We start from the raw sequence: 22,246 nt of genomic DNA, 5'->3' as shown, positions 1-22,246 counted from the left end.
GTTTTTATTACGTTTGAAATATGGATATTTTTCTTACAAAAGCGCATGGATTCGCTACAGGAGGTCTTTATTCACCATATATACATATATATATATATATATATATATATACAAACACATACACACATGCCTTAAAAATGCTGATTTGCTTTTGAACAATTGTATTTTTAATTGAATTTAAACATAAATCAATTGCATAAACATAATTAAATGTGTAAATAAACATGTTTCATTTCCACACTATTTATCCTTCTACATCCTTCTACAATGTAATTAAAAAATTACTTTTCTCAAACAGGTTTTCCCAAATGTAGGCTATCCTCCATCTGCCATTGGTCAAATAAACCAATAGCCCCGCCCCAAACTCACAGTATTGGTTAAGCCATTGTCGCTGTGCCGATCAGCTTTTGGTCATCTTTAACAGGTAACTTCACTTTTTTAGAACACTTAAAACCCAATACATTTAATATTATGACATGTTTTTACCCAACATTCCAAGTGCTTGTGACCTTAGGTGTTTGCCAGTTCATAGGCAGCGTTGGTAGGCACTTTGCTTCTGTCCTCAGACCAGTGCTAAGGGTATCTGTGGACCCTGACCTTGAGTAATGAGAGCCCATCTCTAGAATGATCCGGCCCGCTTTGACATGACAGGGTTCAGGCCGGTCACTCATCCCCTGCCCCGCTCTCTCCGGCTCTGCTCAATCTAATGAGAGAGAGAAGAGAGGCCGACTAACAAGCGACTTCATCAACGTGAGCAATGAGCTGACAGAAAGGATCTCTCTTTTGACCTACCTACAAAAAGAGAGCGACCAAATAGAGAACAGCCAAATGAGGACCCGCTGAGACCATCCCAAATGTGTGTGTGTGTGTGTGTGTGTGTGTGTGTGTGTGTGTGTATGGTCCAGGTAAACTTTACATTGTGGATAGGATAGCAAAGCCTGAGATATTGTAGTCTCCATGAAGAAGTTTATACAATTTAAAAAAATGAGTTTGATGTTGTTTGTTTGTTTTTATTCATATATTTATTTATTTGAAAATGTAAAAATGCTGTTTTCGCTAAGGGTTAGGTTTATGGGAGAGAATATACAGTTTGTACAGTGTAAAAAGTATTATGTCTATGCAAAGTCCCCATAAAACATGGAAACCCAATGTGTGCATGTGTAATTTGTAGAGAAATGTATACGTTATACAGGCACAAATTTCTTTTAAGCATTTAAGCATTAATGTAATTAATTATAATATTTGAAAAATAATTCTGTTAGACATTTATATTATTATTAATTATTAATTATTAATAATATATAATTAATATAATAATTAATATATTTTATATATTTTAGAATTTTATTTCAAACCAGTTGTCTTTTTTTAAATATATACAAATTCGATATAAAGTTGTATTAGTTAAAAATATAAATACTGTACACTATTGTTCAAAAGTTTGGAATTTTATTCCGCAAGAATGCATAAAACTAAAGTTTTTCTATCACGTAAATGCTTTTCTTTTGAACTTTCTGTTCATCAAAAAAAAAACTGAACAAATCCTGAAAAATTTATCAATGTTTCCAGTAATTCAGTATTTAATATTAAATAAATGCAACATCTTGGTGAGCATAAGAGACTTCTTTCAAAACAAATCTTACCCCAAACTTTTGAACGGTAGATTAGAATTTAAAAATAATATAAATAGAAAGTAATGCTGATCTGCCTACAAAAAAAGCAACTTTGGCAATACTCAAACTCAGTAATTTATACATAGTAGGAAATTAAGAAAGCAAAGGATTGTATTTTTATCTAAAAGTGTACCTTATATAAAAGCAAACAGATCTGGAACATTAAGAAGTACAGAGCAGTGTATTCCACTGAAGTTGCTGCAGAAGACATTAAGTGGTTAAAATAAAGATTTTCAGTCAGCATGGATTTGAAATAAATAAAGCAATATCTAACCAGTGCTGTTTAGATGAAGTGATGGTAGATTTAGTTTATAAACAACCGTCGTAGACGAAATACAATATAGGTGCTGGGAACATAGTAATGTCGCTCTAATGTGGATTGTGACTTCTTATTTCTATTAATCTCACAGACAAGCAACTTTAGGCAGTCACCTTTTTCAAGACAAAGGACATGCTTAACATTAACATGCTGGCTAAATCCAGTCACACTTTGATGTGTAGCCGCATGATTTCACAGTCTGCATTGATAGCACAAATCAAATTTAAAGGCGTGTTGCCCAGGCAGATTAGAAAAGCAGCGTCCACAATCTCTGCCGAGGCGGCTGTGTTGCCATTAAAATGGCCGAAAATGAAACGCCTCAGGTTGACTGTGGGAATCGGTTATTTGTCAGCACGGTTGTCGGCAGTGAGCGGTAAACAAACTTTCTCTGTCATTTTTTCCCTCTCTTCTGTCTCACTCTGTAGAGACAACATGCTTATTTAAACGAATAGACAAATCATGTTACAGAAAAACTTTTTTAACTTGCCTGTAATTGCACCAAAATGTTTAGTTGATACACACAGTATTTACATAACCATGCAACAATTATTCTTTGATATTTGACTGATAATCAACAGACCTTTTGATCGGATGGTAAAAGTTCATTTTAACGGACACGTACATGGTTTCAGTCTACTTCATTGATGGTTCTACATTACCTAATTAATTTCCTTTCTTCTCGTCTTCATTTTTTTGGAATCAAAATGACCTCCAAGGTCTAAGATTATGTAACGAATAATTGAAATGTGACAGTTAATAGCCTATTAATGTACTCTGACCTTCACATCTTTTTGTGAGTCTCTAATCATTCATTGTCAGATGATAATGCACGGTTTGATTAGTAGTACATAAAACATTTCTTGTAGTCAGTTGTTTGTTCGATGTCATTGTTTATAGCAAGAACTTTGCTTTTGCATTTCCTTTTAAAGCTCAGCGATTTATTTTTTTTTCAGTGACTGACAAGTCAGTGACTGATAAATCATTGTTTACTGAGTAAGGTTTATGTAGCGGCGCTATGAGTGAATTGGGATCTTCTTTTTTTTAGTTGATGGGGAAGCTCATCTGTGGATAAATCTGTCTTGTTTCACTGTTTCTCTTTCTTTTTTGGGTCATGACTATTACACTTTCAAAAAATGTCATTTCTGAGCTCACTGACATAGAATAGATTGCTTTCGGCCACTGTGCCTTTTGCCCCTCAGCTAATTTATTGCACACTGTTTTCTTCCAGTCTGTTTGTTAGGTTTCATTTATTTTCTGTGTTCTAAACTAAATTACAGTCAGAGAGATTCCGTATTTCAGGATTTCTTCCACCCACATGGTCACAAATATAGAGCTCCTGTTACTGAGTGTTTATGTTCTGTTCACTCTTCACATTCTCTTTAGACAATGCAGGGGGAAAAAAACCTGAACACAAAAAAATATACTGTATATATTTTTGGCAAATGTTTAGAAAGTTTCATGTTATTTTGGACCCCATTGACTTTCACTGTATTGGCAAAAACAGCTGCAATTTTTAAATAAGTATCTTTTGCATTTAGCAAAAAAAAGAACATGTGTTTGACCATTGTGTTCGCGTCTCACATCTTTTACATCTCACGAATAAAAAAAGCACAATAGTCGAGCTAAAAGAAGTTCAATTTAAAAAAAAAATGTTTTTCCCCCATTCCACTATCCTGCATCTTGTATTTTATATTTTTAAACACAAAAGCACATCATAAATAATGAAGACATTTTTATTTGTGGATGAATTATCCCTTTCTTGAAAAAACTATTTTCATACTGCAGTGGTTGATTGATCCGAAGTGATGGATGCAAGATGTCATGGCAAATAAGGAAAAGCTTAAGAGAGCCATGTGAGGATGGTTTTAGTAATATGATAAACCCATGCTTGACAACGTCCCCCCCACTCCCCCACCATGAAACACGAGTACGAATGTCACAAGCAATTACACACAAAGCATGACAAAAGTGTGCTATCATGCAAAGCTGTGTAATGACACTAGCATTGATGCCTGGTGGGCACTCAGAAGATGACCGGAGAGACTCGACAACATGTCGCCTCTGGAGTGAAGCCAGTCCTGTTAAAAATGCTCCGGAAAGGCTTCAAAATCAAGCAGCATGCAAAACAACTGGCAGAATAAATTGGAGCTTATGGACTTCCCTGGAAAATGGAGGCCTGTTATGCAAACTCATGCATGACCCCAATGTGCCATTGTAATGGAGAAAATGATTTTTTACACAGCACTGCGTCTCTCTCTCTCTCTTTCTCACTCTCCGTATCTGTCTATCTATTTCTCTCTCTAGACACATACAATGATTTTAGCATGCATGCATAATTCGGAGCAGATAAGTGGCAACTGAAGCATTATGCCTATTAATAAATGAACAGTGTGTGAGATGCCAGAAGCTCAGTGACGGGAGCATGAACAGCACAAGGCTAAAGCAGTAGAAGACCGTGAAAAACTGCATAGCAGATAGAAACTGCTATTAGAAAGTGTTATAAGCAGACGTTTAGGCCAGAACCTTTACTCTTAAAAATAAAGCTTCCACGGGAGGGGTTTGCAACAACACCATAACCATTTTGCTTAGTTTGAAGAACATTTTAAAAATCCAAAGAACCCTTTTCCACTATAAAGAATCTTTTGTGGAATTGAAAGGCTCTATGAATGGAACTATAAATGCCAATAAAGAACCTTTCTTTTTAAGAGTGTTGTTCCATTATTCAATGTTTTTTTTTTTAAGTTTGGACTCTTTTTGTTTGACATTTAAAGTTAATGTGTTGCTATAATTTTATTCGATGTTACATTACTTCTCATATCCCAACTTAATGCAGAGAGACAACTATGAGTAAACCATAAATTGATCTGGATATTAAGTGTGCAATGGATGTCAAAACTCAAATGTCAACAATTTCACACCATGATAGGATTCGAAATAATGTGTATAATATTATTCAAACAATTAAGATTTATAGCACATTGATTGGCTGCCTTCAGTCGTTTGTGCTCAATTCGCAAGCACAAATGAATGTCTGATATGACTTATTTAATAACTTCATGCTTTTGCGCATTCAAGGCACGCATGTATAACTCAGTTGCAAGTTTGTTTTTGTAACTTGAATGTAGGGAGTTTTTTTTTTTGCACCACTTTTCTGATTTTCCCACTTTTTTAGCACTGTCAGTTTTCATCTCTTGACAAGCATATTCTGTCTCTCTCTGAACCAATGATGCTCCTTGTAGAGCTATGAATAGACATTCAGATCAGACATTTGCCTTTTGTTTTGTTAATGCAATGTCAAAAGGGCACCTTTAACTGTTTGAATCAATGTGAAGTGCAGAGAATTAAGAAAACTGTAGTTTATATCTGGGTCACACTTTATTTTAAGGTCCAATCGAGTGGTGGAACTATGATGTCACTTTGTAGACAAAAACCCAGAAGCGAGTTAGCATTTTAGCACTTCCGGTTCCATCGTCCCAGAGTCAATGGGTTTTTTTAATGGGAGTTTGGTTAAATCCCCTAAAATAAGGTCCGTGGTTCACACAAGCTCAAGATACTTTCATGTTTTATTCTGCGACACCAGTTACACCCCACTCGTGATTTTTTAAAACTGTTACGTTTCTTAAAAAAGACGGTTGCTAACAAGTTGCTAAATGGGACTACAGGCGCTGTCGGAGACATAAAACGTCATCACACCAAACAGCTTATCAATTTACAGTATATTACAATTGTAGTATAATTTATAGTACAATTAATTGTAATATAACCAATTAATAGTTTACCGCATTTTATATTGTTGTTCAACAATGTTGTTTTTTTTTGCTTTGCCCCGAAATGCAACACAAGTCTTCGGATGGAAGATGCTCGTTTTATCGTATACTGATATGGAGGCTCTGGGTTCGTATGATTATTCCATGTATACACCACATTAACCGGCTTAGTCGCAGTGAAAGTAAAACTTTAACAATGCATAGTGCTTAAAGCCACATTAAAAGGAAATGTTTATGGCCACAAGCAGCTGTTAGAAAACATATAGATTGAGGATTTTCTAGAAGCACGGATAAAATAAAATTTTGTGTACCCATCCTAACAAAACGATAACTGAAATGTGTTACTTTATTCACTAAAATAAGTTTAATCTTACCATATCCAAAAATTTGCTCACTCTGCCATTATTTAATAGATTAAATGCACTAGAATTTTATTGAATAGTATGTGGAGACACGTTTTTAATTAAAATATTCATATTAATCAAAGATTTATTCACTTTTAATGCACCTTATTTCGAAATACGTGCTTTCATATGTCCTTTAGTTATGATTATTTCATTTATTCACTATACTATTTATTACTAATGTCTCATTTCAGTTTTCACAGAAGAAATTATGTCAAATATGTATTGGCATTATGAGCATGCTCTTAGTTTAGTGCTGAACACCATTTACATGGCGCCATTCCTCATCTTGTGGGTCAGTTTTGAGTTCTCGGCAGTTCTTTAAAGCAGTGTCCCAGCCCAAATTCAATTTCCTAAATGTCTAAAAAAAGATCTGTGAATGTTGCAGTTTCATTTAGAGTAACAGGCATCCCATAATGCACCGTCAGCTCTTGACCTCAGTGTAACCTCACCAATGTAAATATGAGGTTAGGTGCACACCTCTCTGTTTAGATGTGCGAGGCATCATTTTTTTTCTCTGTTTCTGCAGTTTTCTTAATAAGGCCTGTTGCAGAAGTCCCAGCAGGCTGTGGTTATTTCATGCTAGTGTTAGTATTGATAGTAACTTCTGGTGCTGGGGGCTCCGTAAGACAGCGTGGGTCATGTACAGCTATTTTGTGACACTCATTAAGGATTGATAGAGCCCATTTATTTTGGTGTAATTACCAGTTCCATTACTTTTTACGACTAGTCTGGATGCAGCAGAGACTGTGTGTGCACACAAGGCATTTTTTGAGAGCTCAATAAGCTGGTACAGCCAGGCTATAGGTGGAAACAGTACAAGGAAGTGGTATTTATGAAAAGGCCAGATAAAAATTGGTAGGAAAAGATAATGCAGAAAAGCTGCATTAATGTGTTATTTGTTTCGTATGGTATGATATGTAAAGCCAACACTATTTCACGACCAATTTGTACGTATTTTACGAGGTGGCTAATAATCTCACTTGGGGTGGGGAGCATAGGTCATTTGTACGAATTCATACAAACTCAAAAAAATCATATGTCGTATGAATTTTTACACATTACCCACCTCAAAAATATGTATGAATTGCTGTGAGATCGGGTTGGTAAAGCTCCCATACATGCTGTCGGCACTACAAGTAGGGAAAGTGAGAGATAAAGCAGTGTGTGTACACGTAAATAAACAGGCCAGACTTGTGTTGCTCAGCTGCGAGGTCATTGACTCCGTCTGAAATATACCCAGGTTCTAGGCGCTCTCTTATTCTGTTTGCTTCGGGCTATGTTTGAATGTGTGTGCGCAGTTCTCTGATCCGAGCACCCACTGGCGCATGTGTCCACTGGCTGGTGTGTATTTACTTGTATGTGTTTGCTTGTTTCACCTCTCAGGGGAGGCAGACCTCAGCTGCAGGGGATTCGGGATATGTATACTAAAAGGAGGTCACAGACGTTCATTTGAGTCTGTGAGCGGGTGTATAGACTAAAAACACACAGATATTCTACAGCTGTTGGAAAATTCAGGGAAACGGCTGCATGTCATGTTCGTTTGCATGAACCATTTGTTCCTTCAAGCTATACTGACATTGTGGAAATGCTCTGAGACAGGTGATAAATTTGCAGCAGGACCATGAACCGTGTTTAGCTTCAAACTGCCTTTTCTAACGCATTTACCAATGGGTCCTTCGGCTATTCATGCATGTTGATGTTGACTCAGAGTCTATGCTGAGTCACTCCTATGGCCCAGGGTTCTGAGGAGCTACTTGAGAAATATTGGCATGTGAATGTGGACAGTGCGCCACGTTATATTACAGACAGGAAATGTATTTTGCGGCTTTGTAAGAAAAGACCGGATCAGACCGGTGTGGTGTCAGACTTCTTTGGCATATGACCTGGTCACAGTAATGTTGAGAGAACTTAAATTCAACTTCATGCATTCAGATTTTTTGGTTCTTTCAACTATTGTCTTAAAGTATTTTAGGTTCTCTTAAGTATTGGCTTTAAAAGCCTTTAAGTAACACTGTTTTGTTCTGTCGACATGAATTGGTTCATTGGTTCATTCACTAAATGCAAAATATCAAAATTCTAATTTTCAATTTGTAACACATGAACCAATCTACAATTAAAAAAAAAATGGTGTAAACAGTTTTCACACAGAAATTGAGCAATTTCACAAATAATAAAACAAAAAAAATTATGTATAAATAATTTTCACTCAGAAATTGTCAATTTTACAGATAATTACAAAGGAACAAAAAATAGCACATTAAATTAAATGTGAAATTTTGAAGTAGAAAGTAATAGTAAAGTAGTAAAATTCTCGTAAAACCATAATCCAATAATCTTGGTTTACAATGTACAAATTTGATTATTATTATTATTATTATTATTATTATTATTACTATTACAGTTGTTGTTGTTATAAAAGGTTGTATTGGGCTTGGATATGTAAAGAATAAGCTCTTAGCATCATAACAACAATAATGGCAAAACAATAACAAAAGTTTAAACAAAAGTTCAACAACAACTAATCCTGCATAATTTATTCATGCTGCAATGCATGCTGGGAACTCAGAAACCCTTAATATTTTAGCAGTATTGTTCGATTTAAATTATTTATTCAGATAACTGTTTGACTAATTGGGAAAACATTTTAGGGAATTCGGATTGTCAGGTTTCGAATGATTCATATTTTTTTTTACTATTTGTGACTAAAAAGTCTCATAAACTGCTTTATTTACAGTGCAGTTTTGTCTGAGCTTGATTGTTTGTGACAAGTGTGCGCATTTTTGTTTGCTATTGTGCACAGGATGGCACAACAACAAGCATTTATCTGCAACATGCAGTGATAAATTTGTGACACTTTAACTCGCAGTGCAATAATAAATGTTAGGCTCATAATATGCAGACGCCGTCGTATTGTTCTGTGTTGGAAAAAACCCTCCAAGAGCTCTCAGATTTGTGTTTACACATAATCTTCCCGGCCAATGTGAGCTATAAGATTGCTCCAGACAACTCCACATTCGGTCTTTGTACCATTCACGCTTCATTTCCCAGTACATTTTTTTAAAATATGTCATGTGAGCAAAATTAATGTCAGCCCAGAGGGAGTAACATGTCGAGAGTTATCTTATGATTCCACCGAGCTCAAAAAAAGGCTTTTGGCTGCGTTTTAAGCTGTGAGAAGTGCATGCATACTTCTTTTAAATGCGGAGTTGGAATTCAGATTGGTGTTTTTAAAGATGAGAAGTTAAATTTCGACTGCCAGCCCTGAAAGCTGGAGCTATTAAACATGAATGCATGATAACAGCTGGTTCATATTCCCTTTGATGAAGCATGTTGTAGGGAGATGTGTTGCTGATTTTAATTTCTGATGCTAATCAATAAGAGAAGCCTCTGAATGCATTATTGAAACAGACTGAGCTGGTTTTACTGAAAGGAAGGGGGGAAAAAAACATTTCTTATGTATGATTTGTGTTGCTTGATATGAAACGGGTACGTCTGACCTAGAAATATCTGACCCAAGAACAGATTATCTCAGCCACAGTTATATCCTGTCATTGTTTTACATATATTTGCCCTAAACTGCATTTATGTTATATGGAATTTAATTATTTAAGTATCAATATATTTATATTAATATTTTTTTTTATAAATATAGCAAAAAATGTAATGCTGAAAAAATAGATTTTAATTATTTATTTGTGTGTGGATAAACAGTATATATGTATATACAGTATCGATGTATGTATATATTACAGTATATATTTACATTAAATTTATTATTTTTAAAATAAATATATATAGAAAGAGGAAAGTGATGCTAAATTATATATACACACACACATTAATTATATTATATTTACTGTAATATGTCGCTAACACCTTTCGGGATTAATAAGCATTTTTAATGTATTTTTAGTTTCACTCTCAATCTTTTTGATGATTCACAGAAAAAAAAAAAAAGATTTGATCATTAGTTTCCATTCTTGGATTCAGACTCTAGACTCCATTTGTCTTGTTCTTGTTGATTTGTTTGTTTAGTTTGAGCATAGGTCCCTCCTGGGTTCTGACTGGCAAGAGAGAAAGGCGAAGAGAGAAAGAATTTGTTGAAGATTAAATAGTTTGCAAACTTCAGAAAATATGAGCATTTATAGCATCACTTTCCTCTAGGCTGCGCTGTAATTAAGCCATGTTTGATGGAAACTGTGAATTAGTCTGGGTTAGCTGCACTGTTGTGTGCTTTGCCTGTGCAATACATTACAGTTTAATGGGTGCCATTTGAGAATGAGTACCTCTCCACACTAGACTAATTTCCAATCAGAGCTTTTTCTCTCCAGCTCTCTGTCGAACCGCTCCTCTAACTATCCCCCTCTCTCTTGCACTCTATACATTAAAAGCCCTATCATGACCGGTGTTAATCCTGTTATGGATATGAGACTCAGGTAATTGTCCTTGTTAAAAATCACAGGTGCGCATGCATCAGATTGTCAGGTATGACACTCTGTATTCCCGTCACCACAAGGTGAAAACGAGTCAAAAGAACATTAACACGTCTCTTCCTGTTATCGAGCTTGTCATGTATTTCTTGTTATCACTGAACCACACCAGCTTACAAATGAGCAATGATTTTAATAAGTGTAAGGATATTATATATTGTATTATTACAGGAGAATGTCACGTACTAATAACTTGGATTTAATGTACATATTTGTATAATATGTTTCTAGTAGAGACCAGGAGGTCTGTAACATTTTTCAGTGTTTTTAAAAGAAGTTTCGCCCAGGCTGCATTTATTTGAATTTTTTTTTTTTTTTTTTTGTGCGACTATATAGAAATTGATTTTAAAAATAAGCCATTATTATTAACTGGAATAAAGAGTGACAACTAGCCCCGGTCTTTCTTTTGGGGTTGGCTATTAATAATAATGGATCATAATGTTTTACACTCTCTTTATTTATTACTATCTATATCCACATACAGAAATAAATGTCATGTGGGCAGCAAGAGGAACAAAGTTGCTTGGAGTAAAGTTTGTCAGAGCTGTTTTAATTACTCTGAACCCTTTGCCCCACTGCTCCATTCCACACTCCTTCATTACCATACTTTTAATTAGCCTTTGACTCACCAAAAACACTAAAGCATTGATTCTCTTAAAGGTAATCTCTATGTGCGCTACTGTAATGACCTCAGGTCTAGAAAGGCCTGATGGGAGAATGGCCAGAGTTGCTCTGATTGATGTGACCCACCTCTAACATAACCTCAGGGGAGAGAGAGAGAGAGAGCGTGAAAGAGAAACAAGAAGCAAGTTAATTTTACTAGTAACAAGCTTTTTTTAACTTTGCTTACCTTAAAGGAATAATTCACCCAAAAATGACAATTTGCTGAAAATGTACTCACACTTAGACCATCCAACACGTAGATGAGTTTGTTTGTTCATCGGTTCATAGATTTAGCATTACATCACTTGGAGACCCATAGATCCTCTGCTGTGAATGGGTGCCGTCAGAATGAGAGTTTAAACAGATGATAAAAACGTCATAATAATCCACAAGTAATCCGCACGACTCCATAGTGCTGGGCGGTATGACCAAAAATTTATATCACGGTAATTTTCAAAATTATACCGGTTTCATAACAAAAATAAACACCGGTATTCGGTATGAACCGGTATACCGCCCAGCACTACGCCTCCAGTCCATCGATTAAAGTCTTGTGAAGTAAAAAGTTGTGTTTGTAACAAGCAAAGCCGAAGAACAGCAGAGCCGTGGTAGAAAGTTCGGAGATGGTATTAAAGTAGCTCAGTTTAAATGTATTGTATGAATTGCCCTTACTCTGGAATAAAAATTACGGGGTGTCTATTTACATTTAGTTAAAAATGGCTATAAGTCATCAGTTCCAGTGGCGCAGGTGGATAAGCGCGTGATATTAGCTTTTTGACGCGATCGACTCGGGTTCGATCCCGCCTTTTGCCGAACTTTTTTTTTCTCCCTTTTCAAATATCGTATTAGCAATGGATTCTATTTACACTAAGTGAAAATTGCAGTATTTTTAGCAATATGCTATTTACACTAAGTGCAAATACCTATTTACACTGTTAAAATAGCAGTAGAAATCCTGCTATTTTAACATAGTGTAAATAGGTATTTGCACTTAGTGTAAATAGCATATTGCTAAAAATACTGCTATTTTCACTTAGTGTAAATATAATCCATTGCTAATACGAGATTTGAAAAGGGAGAAAAAAAAAGTTCGGCAAAAGGCGGGATCGAAACCAGGTCGATCGCGTCAAAAAGCTAATGACACGCGTTTATCCATCTGCGCCACTGGAGCTGATGTTTCACAGCTACTTTTAACTAAATGTAAATAGACACTCCGTATTTTGAATTTGTCATTGTGTTTTCTGACTTGTTATAATGTTTTCTGAATTGTTGTTGTGCTTTCTGAATTGTTATTTTGTTTTTTAGACTTGCATTTGCGTTTGTAATTTCTTATTTTGTTTTCAGAATTGTGATCTGCTTTGCACTTCTCGGCCACCGTAAAATTCACAATTTTAACTTCAAAACATTGCTTCCAGCTAAAATAAAAGTCTTCTATCCATAATATTGCTTTCTCCAGTGAAAAGGTCATCTCATCCGACTCAGGAGAGAAATATGCACAAATCAAGCACAAGTGAAAATAAACAGTTCTAAACAAATATATCAGTAGATTTTGATGGGAGAGGATAACGGGATGAACTTTTTGGAAGAAGCGTAATTATGGATTATAGCCAGGTATTTTGGCCAGAAGCAACAACTTAAAGTTAAAACCTCTCAAAGATTAATTTGTTTTCTGAAAACACACAGCTTTTCAGTTTACATAAGGTTAATTGATGGACGGGAGTAATGTGGATTACTTATCAATTATTGTGATTTTTTTATCAGCTGTTTGAACACATATTATAATTCAACTGCAACACCCGCTGACTGCAATGATAGAGCTTGGAATAGCCAGGACAATTTTTAATATAACTACGACTGGATTCGTCTGAAAGAAGAAAGTCATATACACCTAGGATGCTTTGAGGGTGAGTAAAACACAAGCCAATTTTCATTTTTGGGTGAACTAACCCTTTAATTACTCACCCTCATGTTGTTTCACACTCATAAGACCTTAGTTTGTCTTCATGAAGATATGTTTGATGAAATGCAAAAGCTTTCTGTCCCTCCACTGGTAGCAACGCAACTTACACATTCAAGGTTCAGAACCGTAAGAAAGACGTCAGAGTAATACATGTCACTCACTTCTGTGGTTTAACCTCAATTTTATGAAGTGATGTGAGTGCTTTGTGCAACACTATTTACCACCTATTTACAAAATAATGTATCCAAAGTGCATTCATGTGACAGCGTCATCTCTTGTGTGAACACAACATTAATGCATTGTGGTGCTCTTGTGAAAGTGCATTGCAGATCAATGTTTTTGTAAATAAAATGGTAAATTATGTTTGTTTTGTTTTGTGCAAACCTAGCACTCACATCACTTCATAAAATTGAGGTTAAACCACTGGAGTCGCATGGATTACTTTAATGAGGTCTTTCCTACTTTTCTGGGCCTTGAATATGTAAGTTGCATAGCTGCTTATGAAGGGACAGAAAGCTCTCAGATTTCATCAAAAATATCTTGCAGTGAATCTTTGTGGTATGCATGTTTCATCTTTAGACTTTGCTTGTTTTGAAAGTATGGAATGAATAATGTATGTCTTCATAGTTGCTAAATGTCTTTTTAGATATGGATTTTTTTTATGCTACTCTGGTTTTACATCTGGTGATATTCAGGGAGAAAGTGAACAATTGTCACAATCAGACAGGTGTTACATGCAAAGAATCTGTAGTAAGATAAAAATATTCAGGGTACAGTTATAACTAGTCAGTGGGAATATAAATGCAATCAGTTTACTGCTGTCTTTTCTAATACTGATTCTTCATTTAGTTCAGGAAGAACCAGCGCACATCATATCCCACTGTGCAGATTTTGGGAACATCTGACTGGACACAAGTCTTCAGCGAGAAGAGAATCTTCAGAATTGTAAAAAAAAAAAAAAAAACGGAAATTTGCCGAGCAGTTGAGGTGAAGAATGGTGTTTTTTCAAAATGTTAAATAAATGCAGGGATGTTGTGTGAAAAGTGGGGGGAAAGTTTTCTAGTTTTGTTACATAATGTAACATGTAATTATATTTTATGTACTGTAACATTTAAATTAATTGTATTGTTAAATGTTTTGCAGCTTTTTTTTTTAAGTGATACTCTGTTATTTTTTTAAGTCTTTATTGTAATCTGGAAAGATGCATTTACACAAAGAAATATTTTACTGTTCAACCACTTGTGTGTATTTGATATGTATTTGCATTTACTGATATTAAAAAATATTTTGGTTTCAGTTGTTGAATGTGCATGTTATTCAATAGGAAAATGGCCTTTAATAGTTCTTGAAGGAACATATTTGCCACAGTTAAGGTACAAATGGGCTTGTCACTGGGGTGGTACCTTAAAGGACAAGATTTGTACCTTTGATGAAGGTACAATATTGTACCAACAAGTTTTAAAAATGAAAAGGTACATTTTGGTTGCCCATGGTACAAATCATGTCCTTTAAGGTACAAATGTGTTCCTTTATATTAAGGTACATTTCTGTACCCTTAAAAGGTACTGCCCCCGTGACAAGGGTCTGTACCTTCTTTGGTACAAAATTGTACCTTTTTTTCTGAGAGTGTATGATGGCACCCATTCACTGCAGAGGACCCATTGGATGGCCTTAGGGTGAGTACATTTTCAGCAAGTTTTTCTTTTTGTGAACTATTCCTTTAAAGCATAAATGTTGTTGACTTTCTTTCTTCTGTGGAACACAAAGAAATTTAGGGGAAAAAATTAAAATTTTTATTCATTTTTTAATTTTTTTGTCCATGCAGTAAAAGTCAGTGGGGTCCAATGTGTCCAAAAACAATTCTTCAAATATGTTCTTTTTTGGGGTGAACTATCCCTCAAAATCTCTGTCATGACGCAAACAGATGTACTTCTGCCCATACTCTCTCTCACACACAGGTAATGGAGTAGTGATTACCTGTAGCTAACAGAAATACGGTGTGAATGAGTTTAGCCTCAGCAGCAGGGCTGGAATGGCCATTTGTCCTCTAAGAAACTCAGCATTACGCTAGCTCACAGTCCGGAGGTATCATTACCCCGCACTCACTCTGAGCACAGATGGTGCAAGTGCAGGATGGTTTAATGTCCACCTGTCTGATGGCTGTGCAAAAAGCTGCCTTTCTGGCCTCACTCTTGATCTTTCACCGTCACACACATACAGATTAAACCAGCAAACACAACCGTGGACACACACTTCTGCTGCCACAAGATGTAAAAAGCATTAAATCCCAAAGAAAGACTGCTAAACCTATTCCATTAGACTCACCTCAAGTCATTACAGTCAGACTCAATGAGATGCCGTGTGAGAAAATAGGTCTTTCTGTGTCACATCGTTTGTGATTTCAGCCAGCGACGTGCACATAAAACAGATATACTGAACAGCTTTTTATTGTCACTGGATAAATGTGCTCTGTAAATGTTCTTTGCGGTCTGATTTATCTCTGGGCAAGCGCAAGATTAATAACAGAAGCAGTTTTGGACAAGGAGAGATTTGAGGGCCAATTGTTTAGATCAAGATGCTGAAATGTGGTAACACGTTAAACATATGCCAAACGCTTCTGTAAACATTGGGACAATCGATCCTGAAGTAGCACAAATCAATTAAATGTTTCATCTAGACCCAGTTACTCCGGCCACAAGCAGTGTCTTGCAAAAGCAAGTGTGATCAGTGACCTACAAGTTTAATTAATTCATTTATTTTTAAATAATTGTATCTTTATTATTTTGTATTCCTATTTTATTTTGAATAGCCTACTTGTTTTATATTCTTTCGTTTAGAAAGTGTTTTGTTTATTTTTCTATTTCATATTCCTATTTTATGTTTTATACAACATTTGTATGTACTAGATTTTATATTCTTATTTTGTGTTATTCTAATTCTTTATATGCATTTATATAAAAAAAATGTATGTACATTTTGCAATAACACAAGCAGTTATGGGCAAGAATGTTTTATTTACCTTTTGAATGTCATTATCCGTTCTCTGTTTTTTCCTATTTTATATTCCTATTTTATGCTGTACATTTTATTTTAATATTTTACTCTATTATATTTTAAGTTCTATTTATATTATATACTTTTATTCCCTTTCATTTAGAAAGTGTGCCTTTTCTGTAAGCCACTGAAATATTTTTTTACATTTTTTATTTTTATTTCTATTTTGTTTTATGCTTAATTCTTTAAATTGCATTTTTTTTAAATGTCATTGTGCCTTGTCTGTAAGCCACCTAAATGTTTTTGTTAATTTTTCCTATCATTTAGAAAGTGTTATGCTTTTTCTGTAAATCACTGAAATATTTAGTTCGTTTTTCTGTTGCATAACCCTTTTGTTACTTTTGTATTAGATTTTTGTTACTTTTGTGTCACTGTGCTTCTTCTGTAAGACATTTTTTGTTAATTTTTTCTATTTCATATTCCTATTTTACTTTTAGATTTTTGATTTTTTGATTTAGAAAGTGACGTTATGCCTTTTCTTTAAGCTACTGATTTTTTTTTTCTAACTTTGTCTAATTTATATATTTGTATTTATATGTGTGTTGTAACCTCTATTACATTATGCCTTTTCTCTAATCCACTGAAATGCATTTTTTTAATGTTATCTTTATACTCATATTTTGTGTTTTATATAGTGCAACATATGTCAGTGTCATGGCCTAACTTCTATTATAGGTTAAAGAAGAGCTTTTTAGGTCAGGTCATGTCCAAAAAGGGCTTGTTCTGTACTTGGGTTCTGGATGTTCTTTCGCTGTTCCTGCTCTATTCTATCTCTAAAATTATAGAACACACTCGTTGGTTCATAGGAATTTCGATTCAGGAACACATCCTACTTGAAGTGCTTTGACGTGTGGTGTTTATGCTGATTCTGGGTTGAATTGCAGTGGCGAATAGCTCGATAGTTTAAGCAGTTTGTTGTGTTTAAGGCTTACTCTTTAAACTGTCTCCCTCTGCTCGCAAATACTTATGACTGAGAAGAAGCTAAAACTTTAAATTACCTCCAGCAGGTGAATGCTTTGTCAGAATATCACTGCAGATATTAATGGCCATTTGTTTGTGAATGTTGTAGTGGTCCACAATTTTTCATTTTGTGTGTCAGCTCGTTTTCTGAACACTCAAAATCCAAGATGAAAACATTCATCTCAAGGTTTGCTGGGCCAGTATTGGATCAATGAATTACAGCATGGATTTTAAAGCTTTCAGTATAGGACAGAGCCATAAAGAATGGACAAGCCATTCCCATCTTCATGGAAATCCACGTTCCACAATAATTACTAGGATATAATTGCTGTATTATGCATCCACCTCCTAAAAAAACACCATGGGGAGCTATGATTCACTATGACTGAACGAGTATGGGAATCTTATCCAGAAAACGGCCTTAGAAAGGAATTCTGAAATAGTAAAGTAGTCAATAAGACATTTAATGCAGTTAACAGGGGTTAAATAGAATCCAGAGGGATTTGTGAAGGCATTTTGTGGTTTCGGGTTCTCCTGTGAATGCTGGGATATTATCGAGTTTATGAAGAGCACAGCAGTAATAGGTCCAGAGTGAGCTGTCATGAATGGCAGCGAGTGTTTTGAGCGTAATCCTGTCAGTGTGTTGGGGTTGATGTTTTAATGCGAGGTCAAAACTAGACATGCGTGTTGCCAAACACACTCGGACAAATGGATGCCTCCTGCTCAAACGTGAGGACTGATAACAGCGCAGCAACAGTCATCAGGCCTAGCACTGTTCGTTTTCCATTGCTCACTCAAATCCTGAAGCAGGGGCTTGAAAAAAGATTTGAAGTGCAGAGAGATCAAGCATGAGGACACTGTAATTTCCTCTCTTATGTACACCCTGTATATACTTCATGTTATAGGCGATAACTGATAAATGGTTTCTATTAAAATTCTATACTATCCTGTCTTAGTAAAGAGAAATAAAGCACTAAAAAGTAATTGATGGTTTTAAATGCTACAAGAGAATTTAGGCATCGTAACAGCAATGTACAATATGAAAAATGGATATAGATTGCGAGTTCTGTATTTACTTTTACTGTTACTTTTTAAATGGTTGTTTAAAAGATTCATATCAAATAAGCATTAGATGACAGTAAAAGTAATTTAAATGTAAAAATGAGAGAAAAATGAGCATGCATTAATAAATATATGTGTAAGTATATCAATATATTCTGTTTTAAAAAGTAAAATGAAAAAATCTCCAACATCAGCCACCATTCAAATATTGCCATATACATATATATATATATATATATATATATATATATATATATATGTGTACTTTTAATGTTGGCTGACATATATCAAATATTAAAAAATCAAATACAGAGGAGTATTAAAAAATATATATAATATGTATAATATATATCCAATACTAACTAACATGAAATATACAGTATATATATATAACATCGGTGGATGTATATCCCATGTATATATAAAATGTTTCCACCAATACTGACGAAAAAAAAAAGAATCTATCAGCCAGTAAGCAATGTTGACTGTGAAAACTGTGGGAAATGGGGCACCTCCTCCTCTTTCTTCTTCTTCTTCTTATGCTCTCACACCAGTCAGTATGGCGCAATTTCTCTCGTATGTCCTCACATGAGCTCTGGTGTAATTGAGGGATGTGGGAGCGGACGGGTGGACAGCTGTCAGGGGAAGATAAAGAGGGTTTCCGCAGGTGTTGGGGAAAGGGGAGCATCTGATGGAGGGCCTCGCTGCAGCAACCCCACTGGCTGAATTACCTGGCCGCTTTATAATTGTGTGAGAGGGGCGCTTCCAACAGCTCTGTCATTACTCAACTGACCGGGCCCGGCCCGGCCCGGCCCAGCGAGGGAGCTGCCTGCCTCCTTCCCTCCCTCTTGCTCTTTTCCCGTCCTGCACTCCTGTCCTCCTCTGTTCCCTTGTTCTTTCCTGTCTTGGGGTTGGTGCGGAGCTGTGAGCCCACTGTTTGAGGGGGAAACCATTACCTCTCATCAATCCCCCAGCTCTCCTCAGGGTGCTCTCTATTGTTATGGTGACCCACTAGTAGCTTTTTGCGCATTCTGGTCTTTTCCCTTTCTTTTTTTCCCCTTCTTTTTGTCACAATGGGGTCCACTTTGCTGCAGTGCATATCATGTAGCTCCAGATATCCTGTAAAGTGTGTGTGTTAAAGGGCAGGGAGCATGATAATGACTGTGAGGACTTCATAATTGCACTGTATCAAGGCCTTTTATCAAGAATGAGTCTTGCCTATTTAGTCACATCAATGTCATACCGTGCTATATGTCTCCACTTTGTCTAAACCATGACTGCACCCTCACCTTCCTGCACTCCATATAAAAGCCCTTGCATACATCACACCAGGGTAACAGGCTTGTCATTTAGATAAGCTAATCAACATGCTTCAAGAGCAATTTGCAATGCAGAGAAAAGAAAGAATACATGGTAATTACACAGAAAGCCTAGCAGTACGAGTCTGTAGACGAGCCTATAATTTTCTCTTTAGAGGCTTTTTACAAGGGCCATTTGCTCTAATGCTTATTTAACTGATGACTTTGAAAGTTAATCTAATTAAGGAGCTGAGGCTTCAGTGTTTTATGTCTAAAACACACACACACACACACACACACACCAAAAAAACTCTCCAAAATACCTTTTCTGTATGCAGAAAATGATCTTGATTTTTGTGGAAAATATGTTTTGTGTTCCCATCTAAATTTTTAAAATTTCCCCCTCATGTGTCTTGTCTTTTTTATGTGATCATTGAAAAGAAGCTGAATCTTATTGATAATTACTGGCTGATGATCATCAAGGGGTAAAAAGTGAAAAAGCATAAGATTTCTGAACAGAATATAAATTAAATCAATTGTGTTTGTTGCTTGTATAGTTTAATTTAGTAATTATTTTTTTATTTTATATGGTAATTTAATGTGTTAGGGGCAATGAAACATTTAGCTTAGCCTGAGCTTCTTAATTGTAGCTTTGTCTTTGAAGTCTATGTAATATTGTATTTGTGTATATTTTCATTTTTGCACAAAAGTTGGAAAGTTGTTAGTGCAAGATCAAATAATAATTAATCTCTGCAAATCATAATTAATAAATGCAGTAAAGCAGTAAAACAAGCTGAAACCCTTTTTTACTTATACACCATTTACATGAAAATATAAATGAATAGGATTCTCAAACAAGTATGACTATAATTTGAGTATTTGTCAGATTTGGGGTGAGGTTGGTGGTTCAAATCAAACCTTCCTTACTGACTGCATTCATGTTTCATGTCTTCAACAGTTGACCTCACTTGATTGACCTCACTGATTTGCTTGTAACTCAGGTGTGCGTTGCTGAATTGGGTATTTCATCAAATATGTACATCTTTACTGTTTGTCAAAGGGAAAGTATCTCATATGTGCCACTGATGTACGTGTGTTTCTGCATCCACAGAGGGAGGAACATGTGAGGTCATTGCAGCACACCGATGTTGCAACAAGAACCGCATTGAGGAGCGTTCCCAGACCGTCAAGTGCTCGTGTTTACCGGGAAAAGTGGCCGGAACAACACGGAACAAACCCTCCTGTGTAGACGGTAGGAATACAGATCTGACTTCACAACATCCTCAGTCAAAAATATCACCTTACCCAAAATGTAGCACCATTTAAGTGCAAAATCAGGTTTGGATGCCTTTTTCATGATCGGATGTAAGACCTTTTTAGGGAAATGTTACGAAAAAATAAAAAGCTTTCTCCAATGAAAATATCTCATAATATCTAAAATTATCTGACATTTAGGTCTGAGTAAAATGGACTGAAATGAATGGCATCTCAAAACAGGCTAAAGGATATTTTTGTAAAAAGACAAAAACAATGACACAAAAAATGAACACTGATACAAACTGCATAAATCACTACCTTATTGTTGTTCCTTTTTCTCTTTGAAGCTGCAGCAGGTGTGAAAAGTGCTTTGACAATTCCTGTGTGAGCGTTCGAATATGCAAAAACGAATGCCCATTATAAGTTTAGACAAGCATAATTTGGAATAACAGACTTTCAAAGCTTTCCTCAGATGACATTTCACTTCAGCTGTCAACTTGATGGGATTTTAGAGGATTTATTCAAATTTGATGCAAATGCCAAGGGGCCCACATGACCTCTCCACTAAATCAAGATAACCCTATGCTAACGCATAAATAAACAAATATTTAGAAGAACTATATGTACATATACTTTTCTTCGTGTGTCACGATTAGAGCTCAACCTAATCTTTAAGCCTGAGGCTCAAGATGTAACACATATATATGTATGAATATATGTATGTTTGTATGTTGTATGCAAGTCTCAATTACTCTACTATATATATATATATATATATATACACGTATGTATATATATATGTATATATGATGAGTTTTTGGCTCAAGGTTTGCATTTAAAATCACACCAGTCACCAGAGGTGTTCAACTGGGATTAGGACATGGCTTTCTGCAGACCAGTCAAGTTCTTCCACACTGACTGAATCAATCATTTCTTTTTGAACCTTGCCTTATACACAGAGGCATTGTCATGTTAGAATAGAAATGGGTCCTGTCCAAGCTGTTGTTATAAAATTAGAAGCACACAATTCCCTAGAATATCACTACTTAAACATTAAGATTTGTACTCATGGAAATTACTAAAGTAGTCAAACCTGTTCATTAGAAGGGGGTGTTCCAATACTTTGGCTCACTTTTGTGTATATAGCGACAGTAAATTAGTATTGCACTTGAGTTCCCTTCCACCAAAAGAATACAAAAGTGTTTGAAAGGTCACTTTTTTATGCTACATCACTTTCTCCATTCCTCAGAAGTCTTTTTCAAGCTTCAGATTCCACTCGTTTGTCTTTTGAATACTGTCAATGTGATTTCCCCGCCCTGTTCCACAACAGATCGTA

General features: G+C 35.5%; 1 protein-coding gene across 2 annotated transcripts in view; it reads left to right on the top strand.

Annotated features, from left to right (window-relative positions):
- The window catches only part of tafa1b (TAFA chemokine like family member 1b), a 185,419-nt gene that overhangs the window by 144,650 nt on the left and 18,523 nt on the right, over window positions 1-22,246 (top strand). For both annotated transcript variants that reach the window (XR_001630516.1, XM_016443728.1), the window contains one exon: window positions 20,765-20,905. Coding sequence is in view for 1 of the 2 variants with exons in the window: in XM_016443728.1 (XP_016299214.1) it covers window positions 20,765-20,905 (141 nt within the window). In the remaining variant the exon portion in view is untranslated. The remainder of the gene's footprint in view (window positions 1-20,764; window positions 20,906-22,246) is intronic.

The sequence above is a fragment of the Sinocyclocheilus anshuiensis genome, unplaced genomic scaffold (genome assembly GCF_001515605.1).
Source record: "Sinocyclocheilus anshuiensis isolate Anshui unplaced genomic scaffold, SAMN03320099.WGS_v1.1 scaffold51, whole genome shotgun sequence".
NCBI lineage: Eukaryota > Metazoa > Chordata > Actinopteri > Cypriniformes > Cyprinidae > Sinocyclocheilus > Sinocyclocheilus anshuiensis.
This window is presented reverse-complemented; position numbering and strand designations above follow the sequence as displayed.